The sequence below is a fragment of the Silene latifolia genome, chromosome 7 (assembly GCF_048544455.1).
Source record: "Silene latifolia isolate original U9 population chromosome 7, ASM4854445v1, whole genome shotgun sequence".
In the NCBI taxonomy this organism is placed as follows: domain Eukaryota; kingdom Viridiplantae; phylum Streptophyta; class Magnoliopsida; order Caryophyllales; family Caryophyllaceae; genus Silene; species Silene latifolia.
The window spans coordinates 6,348,283-6,371,008 of NC_133532.1; the positions used below are offsets into that span (position 1 = coordinate 6,348,283).

Below are 22,726 nucleotides of genomic sequence, written 5' to 3' on the forward strand. Positions count from 1 at the left end.
GAAAAAATGTATGCAATAGACATAATAAGTCTTTTATCAAATCTCAGATGCTCAATGATGAATGATATCAGATATGCGTAACTGGAATGTATACTTCATAAAAGAATAATAACAAATACGGAGTAATATTTATTGATATAAATAAAAAATAATGGAACTGTAGACTGTGCTACTTCTCCATATGACTAACTTGTATAGCATAATGATATAATTCTAGGTTGTAAACAGTAAAACTATGGACTGCTAATTCTAAGTTGATGAATACTATCAACTATATTTATTCTGAACTATGACATAATATTAACTTGGAAGGGGATGGAGCGCTGCAAGAAGCTTCGACGTTTTGAGGAGCTGAACAGCATTTGGAACTGATTGAAATCTTCCTGAGTCATCAAGAAGGAATGGAAATCATTGGTTGTCGGAAGGGGTAGAAGGGGAAGATGGAGGCTGGCTTGGGAATGGGAACGGGTGTGGAAACAGATGCGGAAAGTGTGGATGTACGGGAAAGTGAGGTGGGAACAGGGGATGATGGTGTTCATGGAACGGGAATCGGTGGAATGGGAATCGGAATTTCTGGTCATTGATATCGGTGTTGATTTGGTCGTCGTCGTTGTTTTCTTGATTGTCGGAAGGGGTAGCAGGGGAAGATGGAGGCTGGCTTGAGAATGGGAATGGGTGTGGGTGTGGAAATCGATGGGGAAAGTGTGGATGTGGTAGGAAATAATGATGTGGGATGAATGGGTGATGATGGTATCCATGGAACGGGATTCCGTGGAATGGGAAGTGGATTTTCTCGTCATTCATATCGGTATTGGTTTGATAATACTCGTCATAGTTGTTTTCTTGGCTGTCGGAAGGGGTAGAAGGGGAAGTTGGAGGCTGGCTTGGAATTGGGAATGGGTGTGGAAATAGATGGGGAAAGTGTGGATGTAGGGGAAAGTGTGGATGCGGGAGGAAGTGATGATGAGGATGGGGAAGGAATGGGTGATGAGGCGGTCCGAAGAACCATCCTGGGTGAATACCAACTTCGGATTGATCTTGGGCGAAAGCAATGGCAAAGAGCACAGGTAAAAAGACGAGAATTCCCTTCATTATTTTGTGATTTGTGAAAGCTAATTCTCAATAAATTGATCCGATGGTTTGAGTTATGAGATATTCAAGGAGGGTTACGAGGTATTTATACTTATGTATCGGAGTTATCTCAGACAACATCAAACTCTTAATAATATAATCTAAGATTTATCTTCTTAAACTAGAGTTCTAACATAATACAATAAGTTTAGAGGGAAAAAGAAGCAGTTTGTGTCCTGATTAAAAACTGTAACTTTGCGGATTTTGCAGGTAGAATTTTGATACCACCCTGATATCAGTAACCTAGTTCTGATGCAGTTGTAATTCATAAAATCAATATTTAATTTTGTCCGATTTATGTCAGGAGAGAGATTAGGTAGGACTGAAGTCCTGTACGGACAAGGACTGGTACTAAGCTAGAATCCTAATCCAATATAAATTATGGTTAAACTAAAGACTCAAGGACTCATGATCTGAGTTCGAAGTTCAGTAGCAATAGAACTGTCCTTGTAACATATTTTACGAGAAAGAAGAACGTAGGGTTTGTCTCGAATAGTAAAAATATCCAAGATTACTGTTTCAGTAGACTCTCGTCTGAGACGGGATAATGATGCATGGAAATGTTTCACTAGGAAAGCAGGAATAGATTCCTTCGCTTTCAGTAAAGTAGCATGTTCAATGGATTTAAACAAAAATTATCTTGCTGTCATGCCTGTCAATGTGTGTTTATGACCCTTCAATCGTCCGTGAACATTATGCTATCAGTGAGACAATCACACATGTGAGACCAAGTAAATACTCGAGTACTGCTCACTTGATAATAAGGTTTGTTGGCTGGTGTCATATATGAGACCATCTCATTTGATAAAATTCCTGTATACCAGGAAAAAGCTTCAAAATTTCGTTTGACTACTGTTTTTATTTTCTCCTGAATTGTTCTTCGTATCTTTGTCTCAGTTATACATCTCCTTGATGGTGTTGTGTACTGGCTTGCAAGTTGGGCTTTCGGTCTACCCAGATGCGCAGTAAGTATCTCAAAATGCTGTGAGATTCGTTTCCTTGGCTTTGGAATATGATGGGATATAGCAAAATGATTTACTAGATTGTCCGTGCTTCTCATAAGACGAAGCATCAATCAGGTAATGCAATTATGCAATTTACAATGCAGTTTTCATTATTTGAATCACCTTGAAACAAATTCTCGAAAACACAGGCCCAAGACTGCGTAAATCTGATCCACCTGTAAGTTGTAACCATAATAATGGTATAAAACTTAAGTTTAAGTTCTAGGTCATGAAATGTTAGTCTAGTTTTCTTTCCGGAGTCCGTATGAAAATATTAAAGCTACTTTCACGTATTTGCCTAAATTTTGGACAAAATACACAAATTGGACCCCGATGCTTACATTTGCATCCGCCATTGCTTGGGCTATCTCAGCTGTGCTCCATTATGGTTGGTACCCCTCAAAATGCTTTCATAGCAACCTGTAAAACTTTTATACAGAGGCCACAATAAAGTGTTCTGCTGCCGAGATATAGTACCATGATTCTAATCCTGTATATGTGACCGTTAATTACTATTCAGACGTGAATTTTATTTTAGTCTGTTCTTTTGGTGAGATGTGAATTTGATTTGACGCCATTGAACTTTTGTTGATTTTAAATTTGATCTTTAGATCCCTTACTCTGCAACCAGTGCCAGAGAGTTGTGGTAGTTGAATTCTTGTGTCTCCCCTTTCTGCAAAAACTCTTTTATTTTTACAAGCCACAAAAACTTGAGTGGCAGATTTCGTGAAATCCCAAACAGACAGTAATTATATTCTTCGAGTTACATTTTGCATGCTTTTTCCTTAAAGCTTGATGGTCATAGTGTCGTCGGAGAATGAGTAATTTTTTTTTGGGACATTCATTCCCAATCAACTTAAATTTCAATCATTGGTTCTCTATTAAGTTTCACTGTCTAAACGAGTGGAATTACCGCAGTTCATAGACTATAATCAACTACGTTTGATCCTTCGCTGCCACTTCATTTTCACCGGTCGTGAGGCTTTAATAAAATGCCTGGGTTCCTAAAGGATAAAAAATGCTGAACTGAGGAGACATAGTGTCGTTGACCCGCAAACCAAATTCTTAAGTTTTGGGAATAATTCATAAGGTTGGTGTGGTCTGATAATTGCATGGTATATTTTGACTCAGACGATTACATAATTGAGAGTCTCAGGATTCTGCTTCATGATCTTATTGACTTTTGCCAATGGTTGGTGCGAACTTGCATCACCTCTGTCTTGCGTCTACAGCTCTTGGCTGTAGAGTACAAAATCCAGGCATTGCACTCAATTCTCGAACGTAGATAGTAACTAATTGTACTGGAGTACATTATTTAGCTAAATCGTGAGTTTAATCCTTCCGTCTCATTCGTTTGTTTGCTTTTTCGTATTTTAATCAAAGATAAACAAATGATTGGGACGGGGGAGTACAACCTTTTCAGACAGAAGTTCAATTAGTACTTTCATTTACCATACGATTAGCTATTAATTGCAGCAGTGCAGGACCGGTCCCATTCCAAGTTAAAGATCCATGAACATTTTTTTTATAAATTTCTGAATTCAGAATTTCAGTACTGTCACTGATCCATTACATGGTGAATTTCGCCTTTTCGAGACAAGTTTCCTGTTGAATTCGCCAGCAATGTGTCGGAAGTTTCAATTTTTTAGCCAATATTGAAGAGAAAGCAACACAATCATAATCCTGTTCCTGTTCCATTGACTGTTTTAGCTGCATATACTGATGATCATGAGATTCATGACCTTAATGATGGGTTAATCGAAAATTTTACTAGTTCTTTAAGTATTAATAATTCAAGTACTTGTAAGTTTAGTGGGTTGTGCTAATAATCTTGTTTTGGTTGCAGAAAAGTTGCTCCATCTAAGAACTTTTCGGAGAGGATTCCTGCTTTGGTTACCGGATTTTTCTTCACGTGGTTTGTTCTTGGTTCACTGAATCCCTTAAAAAGGTAGCATGATAATGTCCTTGGTAGTGTTTTTATGTTATACCTTTGTTTAGAAAAGCTCTTTAATTCATTCTGTCATGCCTGTTAATGTGTGTTTTTTACCCTTCAATTGTCCGTGAACATCATTTGATAATAAGGTTTGTTGGTTGGTGTCATATATGAGACAGTCTCATATGACCCTGGAAAGACCATGATTTGTTTTTGAATAAATCAGCAGTTTAATGTGCAGATTTTACTATCTTTACCTCATAAATTTCTAATATGGTACTTTCTGAATGTCATCTTCAATGTACTTAATAAGTTCCCATATCGAAAGTAAGTTCTTGCCGTGTTTTAAGACATTATTTTCAAAAAAAAAAAAAATCCTGTAGGAGAAGCTTCAAAATTTCATTTTACTGTTTTTTCTTTTCTCATGGCATATTATTCTTTGTAGCTTCGTCTCAGTTATACATCCCCTTGTTGGGGTTGTGTACTGTCTTGCAAGTTGGGCTTTCGGTCTACCCAAATGCGCAGTAAGTATCTCAAAATGCTGTGAGATTCTATTCTTTGACTTTGGAATAGACGGGATATAGCAAAATGACTTGCTAGATTGTCCCTGCTTCTGATAAGTTGAAGCATCAGTCAGTTAATGCAATTTACAATGCAGTTTTCGTTATTTGAATCACCTTGAAACAAATTCTAAAAAACACAGGCGTAAGACTGCGTAAATCTGATGCTGATGCTGGTTACTCCAGTTGCTTTCTGCCTTGCTCTTGGTCATGCCATGTCCAATGTCTCGTTTGCAGCAGTTGCCAACTTGCTTATCTCTTACTCACGCCATAAATGGTAAAATTATAATGAGAGAATATGATCAATGTCGTAAATTCTACTTACTCTTAGTATTATGGTTATGTTATTCTTCTGCATAACTAATTTGCAAAGTTGTGATCTATTTTATCATGCAGCCTTGGAGCCATTATTCAATGCAGCTGCTTTGCAGGTTGTTCTCAGCCATCATATACCCTTACCACTGCGGCTGTCATTAGCGCCTGTTGTTACCGGTACTAAGTTCACGGTGTCTTCTTTTCAGAATAGTTTTTATATAGTTCTGCTATTTTCTAAAGCCATAGTCCTTTCAAAATTGATTGAATTGGTGCAACAATGGCTTCTCTGACTGAAATGTTAGTCTTAGATTCAGCAGTGAATCCAGAAACAAAATTCTTTCCGGAGTCCGTATGAAAATATTAAAGCTACTTTTACGTATTTGCCTAAATTTTGGACAAATTACACAAATTTTGAGTCTTCCTGTGCCTGGAGCCCTGGAACCCCTGGTGCTTACTGCTTACACTTGCATCCGCCAATGTTTGGGCTATCAGCTATGCTCCATTATGGTTGGTACCCCTCAAAATGCTTTCATATCAACCTGTAGAACATATACACAGTGGCCACAGTTTGGTGTTCTGCTGCCGAGATTTAATACCATGATTCTAATCCTGTATATGTGATAAAAACAGACAATGCTAGATTTCGATGATAAATACTTTTGTTTTCTATAATTTTGTTCGATATATGTGGAATGACAGACAGGAATGGATAGCACAAACGTTTACGCTTACAGTTAAAATCCTGTATACAGGTAAGTTTGCAGACCTTAATCGGATTATCTCTCTAACATTAATTTCAAGCACCTCCTGAATTTAAGTTGAGAATTCTAAACTTTTCAGATTGAGGGACCTCAGTTAATGAAATATCGGTGTAAGGATGCAATGCTACAGTTGGTTGACAGAAATGTTTATCCGATTTTTTTTGGATCAGCATGGTTTACCACTTGTACAATCAGGTAATAGTCGAAGGTTCAGTGTATGTTCACATTTACAGTTTTACACCCTTCTCCAACCCGACTCTGAGGAAAAAATAGACTAATCTGTACTACTATCCTGGTTTCTTATCATATGTCTTACTCATTTTTTGCACATTGAACACCTCCTTAAACCGTCGAGGTCTCTTAAAATATACCAGTATAATGTTGTAGTTTCTACAGTTTTTATCAAAAAATAATGTCAGATGTCAATGGTTTCTCTCATATTGTGAAAGTGGAGTGCAATAAAAATCGGATGGAGTAGTTCAGATTGACGAGACTTTCTTAACCCCAAAACATAAGAGAAACGAGTTCTTAATAAGTTTGCATCAAAATTTCTAGCAACACTTCTACAAATACTCCGGAGCGAGTTGCGCCCCTTGCACATTCTGTTGGAAATGTGCAGAAGGGAGTATTCATCACTGGGTTCTCTCCATAGTCTTAATTGCACATGATTTCGGCTAAAGGTGGGATGATTGAGTAGATAAATTGAGGTTAGAGTAACACCAATGAGGTATTAAGGGGTCGGCTGTACTTCTCATATCAATTGATTGAACTTTCTTTTTGGAAATACGTGTGCTACGAACAATGGAGTATGGAAGGAGTAACAACAGGTTGTACTTCTCATATCAACACAGTCTGGTTATACTCTGGACTGGTAACTGATAGAACGGTCAACGATAAACATACTGAGAGTTCACATCTAAAGATGTAATCATCTTGATAAAAAAAAAGGGAAGAATTGAGACGGAAGGAGTACAGGATAAACCAAACAATCAGAAGCAAATGACCATAGTTTTGGCATAGAGCAAACGTCAAATAAGACTTGAATTGGTTAAACACAAATACCAGTCTGAGAAAACAACAAACTAATCGCAGAAACGGAGTTGAAAATTCCGAAATAACTCATGAATCATGATTCCATAACAAAAACCTTCTGTAAGGCAAGCACTGTTCAGCATTACGCTACAATCCTGATGAAACCATAAATTGCCAAGGTATCGATAAAAAGATGAAACAATGAAATTGAGACGGAAGGCGTATCGAATAAATGCAATTTAACAACAATTCCACACAGAAATTACGAAGAAGCATCGGAGAAACTGAAATTCATATATCATCTAACTTGCAATCGAAACACTTGAGCAAATACAGAAGTCGAGAATCGATCAGAAATCGACTCCAAAACCATACACCACTAAACAACCAACGATGCTAACTAATCCCAAACCCTAATTAGCTTACATACACAAATCATAGGAAATCACACTTAAGCAGCAGCTTTCTTTGGCGATTTCGCGGCCTTGGAGGGTGATTTAGGCTCCTTTGGTGACTTCTCAGCAGTCTTCTTAGGCAACAGAATCGGGTTAATGTTCGGCAACACTCCTCCATGTGCAATTGTCACTCCAGCTAACAGCTTTCCGAGCTCTTCATCGTTCCTTATTGCCAGTAGCACGTGCCTTGGGATTATCCTGTTCTTCTTGTTGTCACGTGCCGCATTTCCCGCCAATTCCAACACCTGATTCAAACAATCGTAAATTAATTAATAATTGAGACGGAAAAATCAAAATCAAAGGTAAAGAAATGATTGAGACCGACAAATCAAAATCAAAGTTCAATTGTGTTTATACATTGTGAGCGGAATTTAATTTAATCAAAGTAAACAAATGATTGAGACGGAAAAATCAAAATTAAAGTTGAATTGTATATACCTCAGCAGCAAGGTACTCAAGAACAGCAGCCAAGTAAACCGGAGCACCAGATCCGACCCGCTGAGCATACCGACCTTTCTTCAAGTACCTTCCAATACGACCGACCGGGAACTGAAGACCGGCTTTGATGGACCGGGTAACTGACTTCTTCTTTGGACCGCCGGCTTTCCTTCCAGCTGCTCCCTTCTTCTTTCCTCCGGTTGAATCCATTTTCTTCGGTTGGGTTAGTGTTTTTGGTTTGTTTGGTTTAATTTGTGAGTAGTGAGAGAAATGGGTGTGTTGTGATTTGGAAGGAAATGAGTGTGGGTATATATAGTGGGTTTATTTGGGGTGGTGAGATTTTGGATGGCACGGATCGGTGACGTGGAATGTGAGATTAGATTAATCGACGGTGAGTATTTGTTTTGGGTGGTGAGATGTTGGAAGGCACGGATCGGTGACATGGAATGTGAGATTAAACTAATCGACGGTGAGGATTTGTTAGCAAAAATAAATAAAAAACATTTTACGGTGTACTTTTGAGTGTTTTGGTTTTTATATTGTACCTCTAAATTTTCGAAATTCTATGGTGTAACTCTGAATTTTACACATTAGTCTATATCATGATCTTAATTATTGTCTTTGCTAACTTAGTTTCTTAATTGACCTATTAAATCATCTATTTATCATTTTAATTACTCGATAACCTACTCATTTACTTATTATTTCGCCGAGTTATCCATTAACCTACCAATACAATATGAATCTAACTAAACATTTATCACATCTCCATTATCGTATCATGAATCATAACGGATGTTTTTAATAGTAGCTTGTGTTTATCAAAAGTGATTTGTGATGTTTCTCATATAGGATGGTGCACAACATTAATGAGTCTGAATAAAGGTCAAAGTACGGTTGTTCGATAGTGATAAAGTTAACGGAGAGTTCAACGAGGTCATGATAGAGAGATAAGTAAAAAGTTTAGGGGTATAACATAGAAAGCCAAAAAACTCAGGATACACCGTATAATATCCAAAAAAAACTCTCGTACCCCCAAACCTTTCGCCTGCAAAGCCGACTCAACTCTAACACTTTTCCTTGCAGAAAAAGTTCTTTCCCCAAACCCTAATAAGACGACCCACCCAATACCTGCATTATCCATAGATTTCCAACCTGCATCGACCCGTTAACTGTCTGTTGACTAGACTTAACAATTCCATGTTAAGGCAATCATAGATGGGAAGGAGGTTGAATAGACTTAACCTCAGCAAAACCTTCATTGTTGCTAGCAGAAGAGGAATCAGTGGAGACCTCGATATCCATATCAGTCACTGACACACGAAAGCTCCCAGCTCCAACTGCTTCTTGGCCACCACATATACCCCCACCTGAGCACCTCTTCTTGGCCAACTGACTAAGATAATATCTCGCCTTTTCAATAGAAGTAACAACATCTCCAGGCACAAGACACTCAAAAACTTGAGAACAACACTTCCTCTTCCTAGCAGCAGCAGTAACTTTCTTATTCTTTTCAGCAAAGTTTGACTTGTAATAACAATCAGCCTGTCCCATAAAACCGTCAGAGATGCTTGCTACTTGCCTTCCTTCATCCATCACCGCAACCAATTTAGAAGAAGGAGTCCCAAAAGATGGGAAATCAAAAAAAACTTAAAATTCCCTGCAGCAGGCTCAGCCCCATCAATGCCAGCACCCATAGAAGGTTTCTGCCCATCATCCCCCATCACCATACCAGACCCACCCACCCACCACAGCCTAATTCAGAGGTTTGATTAAGGAAGACCGAGCCTCCAACTCCATTTATTTACGAATGATGGCAACTGGAGTTAGACTCTTCAACAACCACAGACCCCACTGCATTCTGATTAGTGCCACCCACATTCAGGCGGAGTTCAGTATTAACATCAGTACTTCGGTAGCATTAACGTCAGAAGTATCCTCGGAGCTTGAAATCAAATTAATAGCAGAGCTATAGTGAAAAACAGAAGATTCATCAGATTCATTATTACCCACAGCATCTTGATATATCATCCAACTACTTGGGTAGGAGTGAGTATCCCCGGCTCCCTCAGCAATCAGCATGCCCAGATTCAATATCAGAGCTTATAACCGCCACTTTATCAGGGTTATTGTCATCCATTACAGCATCATTCTCCCCTCCTAAACCCACCTCCCCATGACTGTTTAATAACAATGATAGATACTTTGTGTTCCTATTACTGTTTAATACTACAACAATATGTGGAATTAGAGACAGGAATGGATAGCACAAACGTTTACTCTTACATATCAGTCATTGCCCTGCTAGTTTGCCTCCCTCCTGCAACGCCGGTAAGTTCGCAAACCTTAATCAGATAATCTCTCAGACATTAATTTCAAGCACCTCGTGAATTTAAGACGAGTATTCTAAATTTTCCGATTGAGGAACCTCAATTAATAATGCAGCATCGGTGTAAAGATGCAATTGCTACAGTTGGTTTATAGAAATTTTTATCTGATCTTTTTTTTAATCGGCATGTTTTACCACTTGTACAATCAGGTAATAGTCGAAGGTTCAGTGTAAGTTAACACTAACGGCCTTCTCCAGCTCGACATTGAGGAAAAAATAGGCTAATCTGTACTAGTGTACTACAATCCTGGTTTCTTATCACATGTCAGTCAATTTTCGCACATTGAAACTGCCCCTCAGACTGTCGAGGTCTCTTAATATATACCAGTATAATGTTGCAGTTTCTACAGTTTTTGTCAGAAAAATGGCATATAATAAAAAATCGGATGTGGTATTAGAGTATCGCAATGGTGCCTTGATTTACGAAGCCCCCAATGTTCTTCTAAGAGTTGCTCAGATTGACGATGCTTTCTGAACATAAGAGAAACTGATTTCTTAGTAAGTTTTCGTCAAAATTTGTAGCTAATGTCTAAATGCCTCATGCAGGTAGCTAGCTACAAAAACTGAGGAGCTATTTGCCCCGATTACACATGCGGAAGGGAGTAGTCGTCATTGGGTTACTGCACATGATTTTGGCCAAAGGTGGGATGATTGAGAAGATAGATTGAGGTTATAATAGCTCCATTGAGGAGGTCGGTTGTTCTTCTCATATGAATAGAGTGAACTTTCTGTTCTGAAACATGTGTGCTATGAACAATACGCCTGTGAAAGGTTTCCGGAGTGATAACAAAGCATGCATATACTGTGGAACTGATACTGAGAGTTCACATCTAACGATGAAATCGTCTTGATAGAAAAAGGGTAGAAAAAAATTGAGACGGAAGGAGTACAGGATAAACCAAACAGTAGCAAATGACCATAGTTTTGGTATAGAGCAAACGTCAAATAAGTCTTGAATTAGTTAAACACAAATATCAGTCTGAGTAAATAACAAACTACTCGTAATTGCACAAGCGGAGTTGAAATTCCGAATCTCATGAATCATGATTCCATAACAAAAGCCTTCTGTAAGGCATGCACTGTTCAGCGTTATGCTGCAGTTCTCGACTTACAGAATACTTCAACTTCGTAACTTACCAATTTTATCGGATCAGTTTTCAGTTGATAAATCAATGCCAAAGACGACAATTCGACAAAGAAATTAAGATGAAACATTGGAGAACACCTCAGCAAATACAAAAGTCGAGAATCAATTAGATATCGACTCCAGGACCAAATTACCAACGATAATAACTATTCTGAAACCCTAATTTGATCACAGAAAACAGTAACTGTAGAGAAATGACTCGATAAAACCTCCTGTAAGACGAGCATTATGCTACAATCCTCGACTTACAGAATGCCTCACATCCGCAACTTGTTACTGCTAGAACGATATACATTCAATGTAACGAAAGAGAAATGACTCGATAAAACCTTCTGTAATGCGTCTAACCAGTTACTTATAACTGATGAAACAGTAAATAGCCAATGTATTAAAAGAGAAATGAATCGATGAAATTGAGACGGAAGGAGTATCGAATAAATCAGATAAACCAATGCAATTGACAACAATTCAACAAAGAAATTACGATGAAACATTGGAGAAACTGAAATTCATATATCATTAAGTTGCAATTGAAACACTTGAGCAAATACAGAAGTCGACAATCGATCAGAAATCGACTCCAAAACCATACACCACTAAACAACCAACGATACTAACTAATCCCAAACCCTAATTAGCTTACATACACAAATCATAGGAAATCACTCTTTAAGCAGCAGCTTTCTTTGGCGATTTAGCGGCCTTGGAAGGCGATTTAGGCTCCTTGGGTGACTTCTCAGCAGTCTTCTTAGGCAACAGAATCGGGTTTATGTTCGGCAACACTCCTCCATGTGCAATTGTCACTCCTGCCAACAGCTTTCCGAGCTCTTCATCGTTCCTTATTGCCAGTAGCACGTGCCTTGGGATTATCCTGTTCTTCTTGTTGTCACGTGCTGCATTTCCCGCCAATTCCAATACCTAATCAACATTATTCATCTCAATTAACCAGTAATTACAATAAATATCATCAAAAAAATTAAAACTAATTAAGGAGTTTTCGAGCGAAATGAGCTAGGAAAACTTATTAATTCATTAAATTCAGTGGCGGAATTAGAATTTGTAACAAGGAAGATCGAATAATACAAATTAATTAAATTGACATACTTTAATCAAAGATAAATAAATTATCGGGAAAATCAAGTATATTCGTTTTAAGAGAGACGGAAAATTAAAATTAAAGTTGAAGTTGTATATACCTCAGCAGCAAGGTACTCAAGAACAGCAGCCAAGTAAACCGGAGCACCAGATCCGACCCGCCGAGCATACCGACCTTTCTTCAAGTACCTTCCAATACGACCAACCGGGAACTGAAGACCGGCTTTGATGGACCGGGTAACTGACTTCTTCTTTGGACCGCCGGCTTTCCTTCCAGCAGCTCCCTTCTTCTTTCCTCCGGTTGAATCCATTTTCTTCGGTTGAGTTAGTGTTTTTGGTTTGTTCGGTTTATTTTGTGAGTGGTGAGAGCAATGGTTTGTGTGTTGTGATTTGGAAGGAAATGAGTGTGGGTATATATAGTGGGTTTATTTGGGGTGGTGAGATTTTGGAAGGCACGGATCGGTGACGTGGAATGTGAGATTAGATTAATCAACGGTGAGTATTTGTTTTGGGTGGAGATTTGGAGCCCATTTTCTCTCCATCCTCAAAAGAAATGGAGAGTCAATTAATTATTAATGGTCTGGATTACATATTAACAAAATTTAACGATTTTAAATTTACGTATAAAAATAAAGGAAAATGAGGATGTAAGAGAAAATTATTATTTAAAGAGATTGTGAGAGGAAATGGAGATGATCAATTCCCGGAGATTTGGTACTCGTCAAAATGCTTTTATAGCAACCCGTAAAACATTTAGAGATATTCTACGGTGTATCTATGAGTTTTTCGGTTTTTTTTGTAGTGCTCTTTTTTTTTTAATTCTACATTATACCCTAAACTTCTTACTTATTTCTCCATTATAACCTCGTTTAACTCTCCAATAACTATCATTATCAAACGGCCGTACTTTGACCTTTATCTTGACTTATTAATGTTGTATCATCATTCAATATGAGAAACGTTACAAATCACTTTTAATAAGCATCAACTGACAACTACGATTAAAAACATCTGTTATGATTCATGACATGATAATAGAGATTTTTTAAACTTTTAGTTAGTTTCGTATTCTATTTCGTGAGCTAATGAGTAATTCGGCGAACTAATAAGTAATGAGTAGGTTATCGAATAATTGAAATGATAAATAGACGATTTAATAGGTCATTTAAGAAACTAAGTTAGTAAAGACAATAAATAAGGTTATGATATAGACTAATGTATAGAATTTTGGGGTATACATAGAATGTAAAAAAAGGAGGGGTACAACGTAGAAAACTAAAAACCATAAGGGTACACCGTAGAAATATCCCAAACATTTACACAGTGGCCACACTATGATGTTCTGCTGTCGAGATTTAGTACCTGATTCTAATCTTGTATGTGGGACAGTTAATTACTCTTCAAACGGGGTTGTTCAGACTGAAAATCAAAATTGTTCCGGTTGTAATTCCAGAGCAGATATTTGTTACCACTCGTAGCTTGTAGAATGACGTCCTTGCTTGAATCCTCCTTGCGGTCTCCTGAAACGATGAACAAACTGAGGGCTCGGCTTTGGCCGAGCGTACTCACTCCGACGCTCAAGTCAGTAAATTTAGAGAGGTAAGTTGTTGTTACTTGGCTAAATGCGTATTGTAGAGAGATAAGGAAGATATTACCAGATGAATAGTGGTTATTAGGTCAATTTGTGGATCCTTTCCTCAATGAAGGTTGAGGAGTATTAATAGACTTTCACCTTTTGTCACGTAGTGGCCAAGTGGCCAAGTGGCTAGCAGGTGGAAAGACCGTTCTACCCTCGGCCGATGGACCTATGGCAGGCCGGCCGAGGGTCTTGGATATGAGTACGCGGATATGTGCCCCATTGGCCGGGTTGCAGCCGAGACCAGTGACAGGCCGATGGGATGCATCGGCTAGGGGCCGTCTAAGTCGTTGACTTTCTTTGTGGGTATCTTTGACCTTGCTCGATATGTTGACTTGGTCAGCGGTGCAGAATATGCCCCATCAATTTGCCCCCAGCGTAGTCTATGTCGTGGTATGGGCTCCGATGTATGTTGAGCGTATATTCTGCGCAAGTATTTTGCAAAAATTTTCTGTATCGGCTTCTTCTACTTCGGCCTGGTTCTTATTAGGCCGTACCATATCCCCCCTCCACATGGATGCGTAAAGGGCATCTGATGTGGAAAAGAAAGTGACGCTGGCCGAGACCAGGGTTGGGAGTGCCGGTTGTTTTTGATTGCCCCCGGCCGGTGCTTCCTAGCTTGGTTGATCATGAGGCCGGCGGAGAGCAAATACCTAGGAATTTGTTGAGGAAGATGAATAGGCGAAGAGATATGAAGGGGCGTGTTGAAGACGCTTGTTCACTGTTGCATTGATTGACGTTCAACTGTTGCAACGATTGACGTTCAACTGTTGCAACGATTGACATTCCGTGGTCGCATGTCTGACACGTGTCTGTTCGCTGATTGGCTGACGTTTCATGGGCTGTGCCCTGATTGGTCCCTCTTCATGGGCTTTTCCCTATAAATAGGGCATATTTCCGTGATTTTGGCCACCAATTTCATTTTCTCAAATTTTTCTCCAAAATCTTCATCTTTCTAAACTTTCAAGGGCTTCCTTTTCTTCTAATCTTCAGAGTATTCGATCCGGCGAGTGTTTTTTTTTAAGGTAAACAAACAAATTTTCTCACTTCTAATTTTGTTACGTAATCATTGCTATCATGTCTTCTGCTGACGCCGGGACTAGTACTTCTGCGCCGGGGGGTTCCCCGTCGCGTTTTGATGAGGAGGAGATACTAGAGGCCATCCCGATAAGGTTTGGGGGCCCTAGGTCTCCCTCTCCCGTAGTTGATCAACCAATTTTGGAGGAAAGGGAGGATGAGGACGATGATGCCGATGATGATGATGATGATGAGAGGACTCTTGATGGTGAGAGGCAGACTATCCCGGATCATGGCGAGGCCTGCACGACTGGTCTTGACCGTGTCTGGACCAATAAATTCGCCAGCTGCTCCGGTGGGACTCTTTTCGGAGGCCATTTCTCCTTCGGTGAGGGGTATAAAATTGTTATCCCTGAGGGGGGTCAGGCGGTCTGTTGCCCTCCCCCGGGTCATATTGGCGTATATATCAGGCACCTGGAGTATGGGTTCCGGTTTCCTTTGAATGAACACGTCGTGGCCATTATCAAAGCTATGAACGTTGTCGTGGCTCAACTGCATCCGTTGGCCATGAGGACGATAGTCGTCTTTGTGTGGCTCTGTCTCTTTAAGGGGGAGACTCCTTCAGTTAACTTATTCCGCCGACTTCATAGTCTTCGGCCGTCAATCGCCGGTAAAGTGGGGTGGTACAGCGTGCAGACGGAGCCAGGCTATGTCTCCGTGAACAAGCTTACTTCTTGCAAAGACTGGCAACGGCGATGGGTGTACGTCCAAGTGCCGGAGGACTACCCATTGCCTCGGTCTTTCCAGAGCCCTATTTACTTACGGTGTGAGAACCGGGAAGAATACGAGAAATGTATCTCCCGGGGTAAGGTTAAGATGGACGCTTTGATGGTCCCTCTTCATCATGGATGAGAAGCGGGCGATGCAAAATGCTTGATGCTTTGAGAAGGGATGGCTCCCCCCGACTCAGATTATTCTTCAAGATGAGCTGCTTTGCCGCGTCGGCCTCATACCGGCCCTCAACCAGGGTGAGTGGGGTCGGTGTGAGGCCCATCTTTGCTTGCTATGTTTTAGAGCTTTGTTTTACTTCTTTTATGTAACTCTTGCTTGATTTCTTGCAGATCGGTTTGGCCAGGATCTGTCTGAGAGTACCTTGAAGAGGTTAGGGCTTGACCAGGACGGGAAGGTCGTTCAGCGGCGTCCTACGTCTGACTTTCGTGATCGTAGACTGGCTCCCAACGAACTCATGGACAAGCAGATGAGGGCGTTGGATCCGGAGGCGGCCCAAGCACGGGTTTTCGGAGGCGTGCCGAAGAGATCAAAGAAGGCAGCGTCCAAGTCGGCGGCGGCGTCAGTGTCTACTCCCTCTTCGACCCCAGTGGTGCAGAAGGATTATGTGGAGGTCATCGACGTCACTGAGAGGGAGGTGACCGTTGCTAAGGGTCCTTCTTCTCCAAAGAAGAGAAAGGAGCCACCATCTGCTTCCACCGTTGCGGGGGAGAAACCTGCCTCAGACGGCCCTCCAACTAAGAGGGTCCAGACTGGTACGGATTTAACTTGTGGTTCGGATTTAGCTGGTTCGTTGGACATTCCTGATGACAGGCTTTCTGACGTGTCAATGCATGGTGACATGGATGCTCTGTGTGAATTTTTTGTAGATCCACCGTCGGCAGCCGCCGTTCTCACTGAACGGCAAATAGGGAAGCAGCCTGAGAAGGTTATTGAGAAGGCGGGTGATAGAAATGTCACCGTTGACTCCTCAGCTCAGAAGATTCCTCCCACCGAGCTTGTGGCAGAGGGTGTGAAAATATATAAGAGGCTGGCGAAGTGGACCCAACAAGCCGGCTCCCACATTATGGAGCAAGAGAAAGCCATGGCCCAAGCTGGGCCACTGATCGCAAAGCTTAAGCTTGATCTCTCTGCTGCAAAGGGGGAAGCCGGGAAGGCTAAGCGGGATCTCCTTGCTGCCGAGAAGCGTGTGGAGGAAGCTGAGAAGCTGTTGTTGGCCGAGAGGGCCAAAGTTGAGGATGCTGATGCCGCCACTGCCAAGATGATGGAGGAGCGGGACAGGTATAAGGGCGCTTACGACGGCGTGGTTGCCAAGAGGGAAGAGTGGAAGGATCTGTTCCAGAACCAGGCGGAGGCGCTCAGGGACACACAGGCTATCCTTGCTCAAAGGGAGAAGGATATTGAAATGCTTCAAGATGATCTCCTCCCTAAAATGTGCGTCCAATTCCGGGACCAGGCCGAGGAGGCGGCCAGGGAGGCAATCAAGAAGCTCATCCCCGACGGCTCCTTCCCGTGGGATAAATTTGACCAGCTTCTGGATGAGATGGCGATCTTTGCGAAACAAATAATGGCTGCGGAGAAGGCGGAGGCGGCGAAGGCGGCTCAGATAGCTGAGGCCAAGGCGGCCTATGATGCAAAGGTGAAGGAGGCTGAGAGGCTAAAGGCGCTTGAAAATGTCGAGCCTTCTTCTGAGCCGGCCACCGAAGATGCTGTTGCCATCGATGGAGGGCGAAGAACGAGCATAGGGAGACGGGCGGTCGTCACCAGACTCACCCGGCATCTCGGATAGCTTTAGCTGTTCGGGGGCCAACTATTGAGCCTTTCCTCCCTGCCATCTTTTGGCGCTTCAAATGATATGCTTGTAATCTTTTGCTTTCCTTTTCCTTGTTTTGTTGTAAAAACTCTTGGTAGGTTGTGTTCAGGCTTATCCCTATGGGGACGGCCGTCGTCTGTATTCTCCTTTCAATTATTTTTAACGAAGTTTGTCTTATCGGCCTTTAGCTTGGCCGGGACTTTGATCACAATCCTTCACTTGTCTTCTTGCGTTATTAATTGAGTGCCTTCGTTTTTACCTTCGGTATGACCGAGGCAGTTTGAATGCATATCTCAACTGTGTTTAACGTCTTTAGCGTATACGTAACTGTAGGCATAATGATTGCTAGATTTGCGTCTCAACTGCACTGAGTATACGTTTCTTCTAGCGTATCGGTCATTGTGTCCCAGTCGCTCTCGGCTTTAGCCGAGGTAATCGGGGTTACGGCTCGATAGCGTCTCTTCTAGCGTATCGGTCATTGTGTCCCCGTCGCTCTCGGCATTTAGCCGAGGTAATCGGGGTTATGGCTCGATAGCATTTCTTCTAGCGTATCGGTCATTGTGTCCCCGTTGCTCTCGGCATTTAGCCGAGGTAATCGGGGTTATGGCTCGATAGCATTTCTTCTAGCATATCGGTCATTGTGTCCCCGTCGCTCTCGGCATTTAGCCGAGGTAATCGGGGTTATGGCTCGATAGCATTTCTTCTAGCGTATCGGTCATTGTGTCCCCGTCGCTCTCGGCATTTAGCCGAGGTAATCGGGGTTATGGCTCGATAGCATTTCTTCTAGCGTATCGGTCATTGTGTCCCCGTCGCTCTCGGCATTTAGCCGAGGTAATCGGGGTTATGGCTCGATAGCATTTCTTCTAGCGTATCGGTCATTGTGTCCCCGTCGCTCTCGGCATTTAGCCGAGGTAATCGGGGTTATGGCTCGATAGCATTTCTTCTTTTTGGGTGGCAGTTATGGAGGGGACAAGCACTTTGATGGAAAACTTGGGTGATTCTTCATTTATGATCACGCGTTGGGGTGTCCACATTGGGTTTGGACACCTCCGCTGCTATATAAAGTACTTTCTTAAGTTGTCGGTGTTCCAATGGCTCATCAAAGGCACACCCTCCATGTCTGTCAGCCGGTATGTACCCGGCCTCATTTCTTCGACCACTTTGTAGGGACCCTCCCAGTTGGCCGTTAGTTTACCGTGAATATTTCCTTTGTTGGTGGCGGCCGACTTTCTTAGGACTAGATCTCCTACTTTTAAGTCCCTTTTGTGGACTCTTCGGTTGTAGGCTCTTCTCATCCGGTTTTGGTATACTGCCAAGTTGAGGCGTGCTGTATCTCGGCTTTCTTCGACCAGGTCTAGGAGGCTTTCGTGCCTTCCTCATTTTCGATCGGGTTAAAGGTAGCCGTTCAAATGTTGGCACCGTCGCTTCAATTGGTAGGACTGCTTCGGATCCGTAGACTAAGTGGAAAGGAGTGTACCCCGTTGCTTCTTTCTCCGTGGTCCGAAGGGACCACAGGACGCCGGGTAGTTCATCGGCCCATCTTCCCTTAAGGTCTTCCACTGTCTTCTTCAAACCGTTGAGGATTGTTTTATTGGCTGCCTCCGCCTGCCCGTTGCTCTGTGGGTGGCAGACGGAGGAGTATGCAAACTTGATGCCAAGTTCTTCTAACCAGTTCATTATCAGGTCACTCCAAAACTCTCGGCCGTGGTCAAATACCATGACTTGGGGTAATCCAAAACGAGTTATAACATTTTCCCAGATTACCTTTCTGACGGCCGCCGTGGTCTTCGCTGGTACTGCTACAGCTTCAACCCATTTGGTGAAGTAATCAACGGCGACGATCAAGAACTTCCTTCCTCCGGAGGCCGTTGGAAATGGGCCTAGCATATCCATCCCCCACTGAGCGAAAGGAAGGGGACTAAGCACCGGTTGTAGGTCTCGGGAAGGAGCATGTATCACCGGGGCATGCATCTGACAGTTCGTGCACTTCTTGGTCTTTGTTCTGGAATCTTGAAGCATGGTGGGCCAGAAGTAGCCGGCTCGGAGAGCTTTGTGGGCTAGTGTTCTTGCCCCCATGTGGTGTCCACATATGCCTTCGTGAATCTCTGTTAGTATCAGCTCTGCGTCGGCTGGACCGACACATTTTAAGAGTGGTCTTATTACGGACCTTCTGTACAGTTCCCCTTCGAATACCAAGTACCTGGCGGCGATCCTTTTTATCTTAGCCGAGAGATTGCGGTTATCCGGCAACTCACTTGTAAGTTTGTATTTCATTATCGGAGTCATCCACGTCGTCTCGGCTTCCACGTCGCCCACCATGCCGATGGTCTCAGTGATGCTCTTCGCATTCCGATGTCTACCAAAGACGGTTCGGTGGACGTTCTTGACGGTTGAGCTGGCAAGTTTTGAGAGAGCGTCGGCTCGGTTGTTCTCGGACCTGGGGACACATTGGATTTGGAAAGATTTCAATTTTGCTATGTCAGCTTTGACCCTTTCCAGGTATCTTACCATCCCGTCGTCCCGAGCCTCAAACTCTCATCTGATTTGGTTAGTAACCAACAGTGAGTCTGTCTTCAACATAATGTGTTCTGCTCCGGCAGCCCTAGCTAGCTCGACTCCGGTTATCACCGCCTCGTATTCGGACTCGTTGTTCGAGGCCGAGAAGGTAAATTTCAAGGCATACTCAAACTCGTCCCCGTTTGGGCTGATGATAAGGATGCCGGCTCCCGAGCTTTTCGTCGTGGAGGAGCCGTCGGTGTATACTTCCCATATACCTGGGTTTGGTTCTTCTTGATATGTGCATTCGGCCAGGAAATCTGCAAGTGCTTGTCCCTTTATCGAAGGCCTTGGTTTGTACTGAATGCCGAAGCCAGAGAGTTCCACTGCCCATTTGATAAGCCTACCGGATTGTTCGAATTTCTCCAAGGCTTTCTCCAATGGCTGGTCGGTTAGGACCGTCACGGGATGTGCGTCGAAGTAGGGTTTTAACTTCCTTGCGGCAACGACGACGGCGAAGGCTGCTTTTTCAATTAGTGGGTAATTTCTCTCGGCGGGCAACAAAGCGCGTATGGTCGACAAAGTAGATTGGGTGTTGCTGTTTGTCTTCTTCCCTGATGATCACGGCACTGACCGTGGCCGAGGTAACTGCTATGTACAGGTATAGCGTCTCCCCCAGTATCGGCCTGGACAGAGTTGGGAGAGTCTGAAGATGAGATTTTAGTTGCTTGAAAGCCGTGCTCTGTTCCTCCCCCCAGCTGAAGTCTTTATTACCCTTCAACACTTTGAAGAATGGGGTGCTCTTGTCGGCTGACCGAGAGATGAAACGGGCGAGAGCCGCCATTCTCCCGGTCAGCATCATAACCTCTTTTCGATTCCTTGGTTCCGACAGGTCTAGGATTGCTTGGACTTTGTCTGGATTGGCGTCGATGCCTCTGGCACTGACAAGTACACCGAGGAATTTACCTGCCCGGACGCCGAAGTTGCATTTCGTTGGGTTGAGCTTCATCTTGTATTTCCTTAGTGAACAGAATGTCTCGTGTAAGTCGACCAGGTGCTCGCTGTCGGACTTGCTTTTCACAATAGCGTCGTCGACGTAAGCCTCAATGTTTCGACCTTTTTGACTTTGGAACACTTTGTCCACCAGTCTTGTATACGTTGCACCGGCGTTCTTCAAACCAAACGGCATCATTTTGTACATGTACGTGCCGTTAGCGGTGATGAATGCGCATTTAGGCATGTCCTCCTCAGCCATGAATACCTGGTGATACCCCGAGAAGGCGTCCAAAGAGTCTCAAGATGGTGTAGCTGCTCGCCGTGCGTCGATTAAGCTATCTATCCGAGGCAAAGGGTAACAATCTTTGGGGCATGCTTTATTGAGATTGGTAAAATCTACGCACATTCTCCATGCCCCCGATGATTTCCTCACCATCACAACATTGGCTAACCACTCAGGATAAGTACAAGGCATGATAAAGCCCGCCGTAAGTAACTTATCTACCTCGGCTTTGATGGCCTCATCTTTCTCGGCTGAGGAGTTTCTCATCCTTTGCTTGACAGGGCGAGCGGTGGGGAGTACGTTTAGCTTGTGAATAATTACCTCCCGGCTCACGCCTGGCATCTCCGCCGCTGAGTAGGCGAAGACGTCTTTGTTCTTTCTCAGCAGGTCCAGAAGAGCGGCCCTGAATCCTGGTTCCAGGTTGACACCGATAGTTACGGTGCGACCTGGGTCAATTTCCACCTCTTCAGTCTCGGCTCCCTCGACCATGCCGACGGAGTTATCCATGCGTTCGCCCCCCTGTTGCAAGGATGGGCTCTTCCCCTTCTCTGACTCCTTCGCTACTTTGAAGGATTGCATGTTGCACCCTCTGGCAGATATTTGGACATTAACTACCTCACCCCTCTCGTTCTTTGAGACGAGTTTATGCGCTTCCCCCCGGTCCGAGACATACATCAATGTTAGGACCCGGATGGACATCACCGCGTCGGCCTCACTCAGAGTGACTCGGCCTATGAGGACGTTGTAGGCAGACGAGCCGTCAATGACCACGAACTCGGACATAACGCTCTTGGCCGCACTTCCCTCGCCGAACATTACCGGCAACCTGATTGACCCCAGGGGTACCAGGCCGGCCCCAGAAAAGCTGTACAACGGGCTGGTGCAGGGGGTCAAGTCTTCGACCTTCAGACCGAGGCTAAGAAGGCATTCTCCGTGCATAATGTTTGTGTAGGCGCCTGTGTCAATTAGGCACCTCTTCACCAAGTGGTTGGCTATGTCCAGGTGGACTGTAAGCGGGTCGCTGTGAGGATCGACGACTCCATCGTAGTCTTTCTTCCCAATGGTCATATCGGGGATGTTGGAAGCGGGGGTTGCTGTGTTGGGCACAAAGTTGATGGCCTGATATAGCTCATTCAGGTGCCGTTTGTGCCTATGAGCGGACCCACCGTTCTCGTTGCCCCCGATGACAACATTGATTACTCCTACCCGTTCTAAGACGGATTTCTTATTTGACCCGCCGGCATCTGTTTTTTGGCCTCCGGCAACGTATTTGCCTAGGCTCCCCTTCCGGATTAGTTCCTCAATAGCATTTTTCAGATGCCGGCAGTCGTTTGTTAAGTGGCCGGTGTGGCCGTGGTACCCGCAGTACTGGCTCGTGTCACCGTCACCCCTCGGCTTAGGGGGCCTTTCCCACTTCTGACCCTCGTTTTTGCTCA

General features: G+C 43.2%; 3 protein-coding genes across 3 annotated transcripts; 1 reads left to right on the top strand and 2 right to left on the bottom strand.

The window, feature by feature from the left end:
- Positions 1–896: 896 nt before the first annotated feature.
- Positions 897–6,356, top strand: LOC141593179 (triose phosphate/phosphate translocator TPT, chloroplastic-like). Its single transcript, XM_074414131.1, has 11 exons — positions 897–1,067; positions 2,029–2,096; positions 3,681–3,711; positions 3,797–3,888; positions 3,982–4,083; positions 4,514–4,592; positions 4,815–4,905; positions 5,025–5,212; positions 5,678–5,695; positions 5,784–5,899; positions 6,260–6,356. The coding sequence occupies exons 1-11, from the start codon at positions 897–899 to the stop codon at positions 6,354–6,356; spliced, it is 1,053 nt and encodes a 350-aa protein (XP_074270232.1).
- Positions 6,357–7,011: 655 nt separating this feature from the next.
- Positions 7,012–7,928, bottom strand: LOC141591511 (histone H2A-like). The gene is made up of 2 exons (XM_074411869.1): positions 7,630–7,928; positions 7,012–7,436 (listed from the first exon to the last, which is right to left on the bottom strand). The coding sequence occupies exons 1-2, from the start codon at positions 7,837–7,839 to the stop codon at positions 7,188–7,190; spliced, it is 459 nt and encodes a 152-aa protein (XP_074267970.1). The 5' UTR covers positions 7,840–7,928; the 3' UTR covers positions 7,012–7,187.
- A 3,730-nt stretch (positions 7,929–11,658) lies between these two features.
- Positions 11,659–12,674, bottom strand: LOC141591515 (histone H2A-like). Its single transcript, XM_074411874.1, has 2 exons — positions 12,362–12,674; positions 11,659–12,083 (listed from the first exon to the last, which is right to left on the bottom strand). Exons 1-2 carry the CDS (start codon positions 12,569–12,571, stop codon positions 11,835–11,837), a joined length of 459 nt encoding a protein of 152 aa, XP_074267975.1. The 5' UTR covers positions 12,572–12,674; the 3' UTR covers positions 11,659–11,834.
- Between the last annotated feature and the right edge of the window lie 10,052 nt (positions 12,675–22,726).

Excerpts from the sequence above, each read along its gene's own strand:
- LOC141591515 (XM_074411874.1), bottom strand. The coding sequence starts at position 12,571 with ATGGATTCAACCGGAGGAAAGAAGAAGGGAGCTGCTGGAAGGAAAGCC. Across the intron at positions 12,084-12,361 it reads TTGAGTACCTTGCTGCTGAG|GTATTGGAATTGGCGGGAAA; the intron begins GTATATACAACT and ends AATGTTGATTAG.
- LOC141593179 (XM_074414131.1), top strand. The coding sequence starts at position 897 with ATGGGTGTGGAAATAGATGGGGAAAGTGTGGATGTAGGGGAAAGTGTG. Across the intron at positions 4,084-4,513 it reads TCACTGAATCCCTTAAAAAG|CTTCGTCTCAGTTATACATC; the intron begins GTAGCATGATAA and ends TATTCTTTGTAG. Across the intron at positions 5,900-6,259 it reads TTTACCACTTGTACAATCAG|CAACACTTCTACAAATACTC; the intron begins GTAATAGTCGAA and ends CAAAATTTCTAG.
- LOC141591511 (XM_074411869.1), bottom strand. The coding sequence starts at position 7,839 with ATGGATTCAACCGGAGGAAAGAAGAAGGGAGCAGCTGGAAGGAAAGCC. Across the intron at positions 7,437-7,629 it reads TTGAGTACCTTGCTGCTGAG|GTGTTGGAATTGGCGGGAAA; the intron begins GTATATACAATT and ends TGTTTGAATCAG.